Here is a 7,284-nt window from a genome sequence, read left to right on the forward strand (position 1 = left end):
TATTACGGCCATTTGTGTTTTTGTGCGGCTTTTCTTCAGTTATTATGGCCTTTTAGTTTTCTTCATTTCATTGATTGAATGATATGCGTGCAAATCTCTTTTTACGATTTGCACCTGTTGGCGTTCTATTTAAACCCCTAGCAAACCGATAAGCTTTGCTTTAGTGTCAACTTGCGTTACATGAAAGCCGGTAACTTGGTCTGTTTTGGTAAGAGGTTTGCTTGTTCAGTACTAGATCAGTCCCTCTTCTGCGTCCTTTGACTTACGCGAAGAGTTACTGCGGAACTGAACTTTGAAGTTATTGGATTGTGGATTACAAAGTTAGTTCTACTACCTACTCATTTCTACAACTCTCTTGTGGTTATTTTGACAGTCCTCTGTGCGAGGGCTGCTCTCAAAGTTCTCACGTTACCATTCTTTTCAGAATGTTGTGTTTTGTTCTAGTATACGCAATACTCCCTAAGCCTTAGTTCTTTACCCTGTACTCGGGTCATTAAAGCTTTTTCTTTGGGATAGTCTCCCATGGGAGTATTTTTTTTTCTTTTCGTTTATTTTTTCCCTGTCCTTTTGTCTCTATCGAGACTTCGTGGTTATTCCGCCCAGGTGGATAACTTAACGTATCCTGCTGAGCCGCGTTTGGTCTCCCTAATTCTCCACTCCTTCGCACGCGCATACACACACAAACACACAGCAACAAAATTAACGCAAGTGATCCAATTTGATCAAGAAAGAAGGTCAACCTGAAAACTTGTTTACCTGAGAGATCCAGTCCACCTGTTTGTTGAAAGACTACGCTTTTGTTTTGTTTTTTATTGTTGAGTGTAATTTCTTTCTTGTTCTTTAATTACATTTCAACTATTCTAAAATACTAAATTACTAAAACTAAACTACTGAACTAAAATACGAAACAGTATAATTCAAGTATACTTCAGCATACTGTTTCTACACAGATTCTCTGAAAGTGTACTATGATGTAGTTACCTTTTCAGTTACATTTCCCTGAACTAGCAGACCGTAACTAGCATTCATAACAAACTGGAATGAATAACAACAAACACAATTTAGACAGTACATTTTCTTGATAAAAGTTTTTGCTAAATTTGTTTTGCAAAGAAGAAAATGCACAGCTGGATTTAATCGTGAACCTGGATTCAATCAGCATACGTTTTCCTTTATTTTGACATCAAAATAAATGCAAGTGTGAGTTTTATTTGCACAGTTTGGAGAGCTAAGCAACCAGCAGAATTAACTCTTCAAACAGAATTTATTTGCATATCGAACATGAGGGAAATTTTTTGATTGAATCCTGGTCTGTGTATGTAATGAAAGTTTTGGAATGAATCCCCAGATACAAAAAAGTTCTGAATCAAGCACGGCTGCATGAGCTGCAGAAGCATGATGTCATATTGTGCACCTGCACGGCTGCTTCCACCCCTAACCTCACCAAGACCGTCAGCGCACGGCAGATTCTCATTGACGAGTGCGCCATGGCAACTGAGCCCCAGGCTCTTGTCCCATTGGTCAGCTATAAACCAGAAAAGGTATGTCTGTAGTTTTCTGACAGATAATTCATTTATGACGTTGAATGTCTTGGAAAATTGTTGCTTGGAACATTTTTTAGCGCAGTTCCTCTGAACGTGCAAGCACCATGATGCTGTCTGTGTTACCGGTGATATCAAGACAGTCAATTTCATAAGTAAATGAAACACTCTATACAATCTATATGAAAAGTAGTAAAAGCCATTGAAAAAAAATGGCTTTTGAATTTCTCTATTATAGGATGAAGACCTCTGTGAATTTCCATACAAGTAGTCTTCCTGAGGTTGTAAAGTAGTGGGTTATGATTCTGTAGTTAACTACAGAATGGCTGGTTTCTGATAAACTTTCTTTTAAAGAAATGATGAGAACGGGCCATTGTGTATTCAACTGGGGCTGAATGGCCTGTTCTGATCATTTGACTAGTTTGTAATTTTTGTGAATAAATGACATGTTTTGACATTGAGGACCTAAGCTGATGCCATTCCAGGAGCTCCTCCCTGCCTATTTGCTCAGACACCATTTTCCCATTAAGTGATGCATCTCGTAAGTCTGCTTGCTGTGCCACACGTACGGTTGTTTCTCCTGCACTTCCGGTTGATCCATAATCAGTTTTTTGCATGGGAATACCAGTAACCCCCAGTGAAATCCCATTGGGAGCATGTTGACTGAGAGCATTAAAGAGTATTTTAATTATTCTTCATACCCTGAGCTCTCTGAGCTCAACCGCGAAGTGTCACCTAACTCGCATCAAGGGCAGGGTGATTAATGTAAATCCCATACATGTTTTTTTTTTTTTTTTTTCCACAGTGCTCAAAATCTGAATCTGAATTACTCCTCTGTTTTTTCAGGTCGTGCTGCTCGGTGATCACAAACAGCTCCGGCCCATCGTCAAGAATATATTTGTACGAAATTTGTGCATGGCAAAGTCGCTGTTTGAACGCTACATGGGCATGGCAGTGATGTTGGACACCCAGTACAGAATGGTAATATCGCATGCACAGGCGTGGCATCATTCATGCTTGTATTTTCTATTTATTTCCATCACGTACTCCTCCAGCTATTGATAATGGAATTTGCATATCTCCATCGTAGCATGAAGACATCTGCGAATTTCCATCCGTGGAGTCGTACGACGGAAAGTTGAAAACTGCCGTGCCGGGGCGAAACAGTGCCCTCCTTCTTACGACCTCCAATAGAAGCACCCACACTGTTTTCGGACATGTGATTGGACAAGAGATCAGCCTGGTGGTGACGACAGAGAAGGGAAATGAAAATTCCAAAGCAAACAGAAAGGAGAGTGCAATTGCTGTGAGTAACTTTGAGATATTTACTGAGGTTCCAGTTGGCCTGAAAGGAGTTATCCATCCTGCAGTAATTAGCTGGCACTTCTTATTGTTTCAGATTTTAAGTTTCAAATTTGATTTGCCTTGTGCAACAAGTACAAGTGCTAGTAAATTGGAATTCTTATTCCGAATCGTCCCACCAAATTCAAGTATAAGGATCACACAATAGGCCTCATTCACAAAACATGCATACGATCACATTTGATCGTAAACTGCTTGTTAGAACATTTCTAAGAATATTTTGCCATTCATCATTTTTTTTCTTATCAGTATTTGTTCATGGCTGTTTCTTTATGTAAATCACATGAACAGGATTGTGCATAAAATTTACAAACAGCCAGCATTCATCATCTCATACACCTGGGCTATGTACAAAAACAAAGGTCAGCATGTGTGTCATAAATCTCATATCATTTTTTCATAGCATTTTTAAGAACAAAAGTAAGAATAATTTCAGAAAAGTTTTGTAAATTAGGCCCAATAAGTCTAAAGACACAGTGTATAAAAATAACAATACAAATATTAGTTGGTATAATAAGAGCAATAAATGGCATTAAATGGCTTGTGCAGTGAAATGTCCAAGGCTGACAGTTATCCAGTAAAGTTGGCTAAGGCACTGGCCTCAGAACTGAAGTTGGTCCCCGGGTGCTGCACTGTGGCTGCCCACTGCTCCTCAGTAGCTAGGATGGGTGAAATGCAGAGGACAAATTACCCCACAATGTTCAATTAAAGATTAGTGCAGTAGGTATCAGTGCCTAGGAGTGGTAGGCTGAGTCCAGAACTCCAGCGGTCCGGATTGAGGGGCATGTGGTGCTGGCGTGATGTGTCCCAGGTGATTGTGGAGATGGGAGGAGAGAGTCAAGGGGGTGGTGCAGGTGTGAATTATCCATGGTGAATGAGGGGGTGGTGGGTGTGGGTGGGGGTGGGGGTGGGGGTGAGACCCCAGGGGATGGTGGAGGTGTGAACTGTCCATGGTGGTTGTTTGGGGAAGCTGAGAGAATCCAGGGGGTGGTAGTGGCTGGATTGACAGAGGGAAGGAAGGAAGGCAAGTAGGTAATGCGTGTGGGAGTGGGGTGGGTAGTGGTGGGTAGGGTGGCAGTTGGGCTACTGATGGTTGTTCAACATGTGGATGGTTGTCTTGTTGAGTCATGAGTTGATAAGTGCTTTTTCTCAACAGGTTGGCATTGCTGTGTCACTTGTAAATGATGGCAGAATCCGTCAGGAGCACATTGCAATTCTTTCTCCCTACAACGCCCAGGTCTCTGAGATCAAAAAACGTCTAAGAAGAAAAGCCATGGATGAAATCACAGTCAGCACCATCACAAAGAGCCAAGGTTCTTTATTTCATCCCCCACTTGTTTTAACTGTTCTGCAGTGTTCCCTTGAAATGCACTCTTGTCCAGTGTGATCAGTGTCAGAGTATTGCCTTCTAATCCTTCCCACTGTACTGACTGACTGAAAGTTTCTTCCTGATACTGATCTACAGGAGTTATCTGGTAATAATGCAAACAGGTGTTTGGCCACACATTTTAGCATATTACCAATGACAGCTGTAAGATTTTTGCTTCTAACATTTACTTCTAAGCTTTTTTATCCCTTCCACTGTGTACTTTTCAGCCACATAAGTTGCTGGATTAAATTTGACATTTTCGGTGGTATATTTCATCAGTGTGTGAAAAAAAAGCACTTACAATCAATCTACATTTTAGACATGTAACAGAAGCTAGTCTTCAGAACGATTCACACAGCTTAGATTTTTTTCACACAGTCCATTTATGCAGCTAGATATTTACTGGTGCAAGGTTAAGTGCCTTGCTCAAAGGTACAGTGGTGGTGCCTAACCTGGGAAACAAACTTATAACCCTGATCTCACAAGCCCAGTTCCGCAGCCGTTATAGCACACTGCTGTCCCTTTATTCATCATGGTCTTAACTGAACGCAACACTTTAACCTTTCACTAAAGTCTGTAGTTATGTCTGTGCTTACTTTCTTGGGGGAAGAGACGGCCATGACAGTACTCCTCCGTAATCAGCAGCGTTGTGTCTTCCAGGAAGCGAGTGGCCCTACGTGATCCTGTCCACCGTGCGCTCCTGTCCCAGTGCCGAGATCGAGAAGGATCCCAGCAGGGCGTGGCTCTCCAAAAACGTGGGATTTGTGGGCGATCCCAACCAGATAAACGTAGGCATCACCAGGGCACAGGTGGGGCTGTGCATCATTGGTAAGTGAGGCCTGACCTGTCCCTGCCCTGTTTATGAAATGCACGTCTTGAATTTGAAGCTCAGATGATACAGCTCTGTGTGTTCTGCGGTGTTCAATGCATTTTGTTTTATTTAAGGGAACCAAGAGCTGCTGAGGTGCAGTAAAGCCTGGGACAGACTGCTCCGACATTACACGTCGAAGAACTGTGTCACCACGGCGGATGACATCACAGTGCGTAACGTGACTTAATCCAGTTATTTGATTAAGTCACGTGAAAAAAAAAAAAAAAAACCAAGAATAACAGCATTCAGTTCCCACAGCACCGTGATTCAACTGAAAATGGCCGTATGATTATCGGCTCAGCCAAAATAATTTTGTTTCAAACTATTTTAAAGGGCCTGGATTTCTGGTTTGTTTAGGCTAATTCAGGCATGTGTTAATGTTTGTGTCCGTTCTTTTATATGGTTCACAAGTATACATGTACTGTCCTAAAACCTGTAGGTGAGCCTGATATTTTTAACTATCTTTCATAGAAATGGCAAACTTAAAACTTTCCTCTCAAGCACAAGATAGCGTATTTTCAGTCTTGTCTTTGAAAGTATCTGTTGACGTAGTCATCTGGGTCATTAATCGCAAAACTATTTATATATTAAACTTTCTGTGGCTGTGAAGTCTGCTCTTTCAAAATTTGTTCAGAGTCCACATGTAAGAAAAGACCTGGGGTTTGCTTCAGGCGTACATATATAGATTAAACACACTGCATATGAATTATTTTATTAAGTCTTAATGGAGAGAAGCTCTTAAGCTTAAAATAATATTTGTAGAAACTTGACCATGTGTAATCATCCAGTCAGTCAAAGGATGGACACATTAGTAGGGTTAGTAGATGATAAAATATATTTGTAGACCATATGGTTTGGCTCGTATGTTAACAACTATGAATTAAAATCCTAAAGCATCACTGGGCCTTACAACAGTAGTACAATTTGGATTAAAGTACCAATAATATTAGCACAGGACATGTAAATTCAGACAATTCATTCAAGTGTCATTAATGAGTGTCATCTCATCCCATGTAGACCTTCTGTTTTTAAGCTTCTGTATTAAGATTACTTTTTTGTTCCCAATATGATTTAAATTTTTTAATGCATTTTTTAAACTTTAATACGTTTTCATACTACTGAATAATGGAACAAACGTAAGCCTTAAATTTCTATTTTCTAAATGTCTAGCTGTAGTTTTCTTATGTAGTGCAGTTGATTCACACATGAATGCTGTTCAGCTATTTCAGCCAGTCCTCTCAGTTTATGGTTGCTTTGTCTTAATTACAAATGTCATTCCAACTACCTTAGGATTTGTTTTAATTATATCTTGTTAAGTGACAACTACAGGGTGAGTTGTATTGAATTTGTAAAATTATTCTCAAAGATGATTTGTGGTTTTATTTTTCTACTTTGGTACTTATGATAATTTCAAAGATACATTTGAGTTTGATATTCAGAATGTATATTTAAATATCCAAAGAGATTTGTAAAACACATGCATGAGCAATGTTTTTATGAATGCGTCTCATTCTGTGAGTTATACACAACCAGTGTGATCAAAGTCCTGTGGAAGTTAGGTTAGATCTGCAGTCTTCACACATGAGAATTTTCTAGAAATTTGATATTTGATCGTATTCAAAGCTGTAAAGCATCATGTCTGTAATAAATCAGTTTTGTTGCAATCATTGGCTTTTGTGAAGTGGTTGGTTTTCTTCCCACAAATTTGAAGATTATATGCACATACATGTATGTAACAACAAACAGAAAACCACTGGTGGGGCACAAACACACTTAGACGTAAGAGAAGGAAAATAGATGGTGGGCAACTGTACGAGAGCAACAATATAACGATTCACTTTTATCGAATCATATTTGCAACCAAATCAATATTGCATCCTAAAGTAATGTAGGAAGTGAGTTTCTGGAGTTTGAACCGATTGTTATAGAAAATAGAGAAACAGGCACTTGGGCTCATGTGCAAAAGCACATAGTTACAAGGCATGTTTAAGGCTCACAAGTGCCCAGTATGACCGGACCAACTTTTGTCCAAACTGCCACAATGTCGTCACTATGGTACCAATCTGTTTATGTGCCTTTACTGACAGAGCCCCTCGGAACTCGATGTGCAGTGTTAAAGCATATATTGTAGAAAATGTTTT

General features: G+C 39.8%; 1 protein-coding gene across 4 annotated transcripts in view; it reads left to right on the plus strand.

The window, feature by feature from the left end:
• The window catches only part of LOC118211028 (helicase with zinc finger domain 2-like), a 34,687-nt gene extending 27,875 nt beyond the window's left edge, over positions 1-6,812 (plus strand). For 3 of the 4 annotated variants that reach the window (XM_035387743.1, XM_035387742.1, XM_035387741.1), the window contains exons 15-20: positions 1,349-1,541; positions 2,388-2,522; positions 2,632-2,847; positions 4,060-4,216; positions 4,933-5,100; positions 5,218-6,812. In XM_035387743.1, coding sequence (XP_035243634.1) covers positions 1,349-1,541; positions 2,388-2,522; positions 2,632-2,847; positions 4,060-4,216; positions 4,933-5,100; positions 5,218-5,330 — 982 coding nt within the window. In that variant the 3' untranslated portion in view covers positions 5,331-6,812. Of the gene's footprint in view, positions 1-1,348; positions 1,542-2,387; positions 2,523-2,631; positions 2,848-4,059; positions 4,217-4,932; positions 5,101-5,217 lie in introns of those variants that run through there. The other variant, XM_035387744.1, reaches the window with a different exon arrangement.
• Positions 6,813-7,284: the final 472 nt, after the last annotated feature.

Source organism: Anguilla anguilla, chromosome 13 (genome assembly GCF_013347855.1).
Source record: "Anguilla anguilla isolate fAngAng1 chromosome 13, fAngAng1.pri, whole genome shotgun sequence".
Lineage (NCBI taxonomy): Eukaryota > Metazoa > Chordata > Actinopteri > Anguilliformes > Anguillidae > Anguilla > Anguilla anguilla.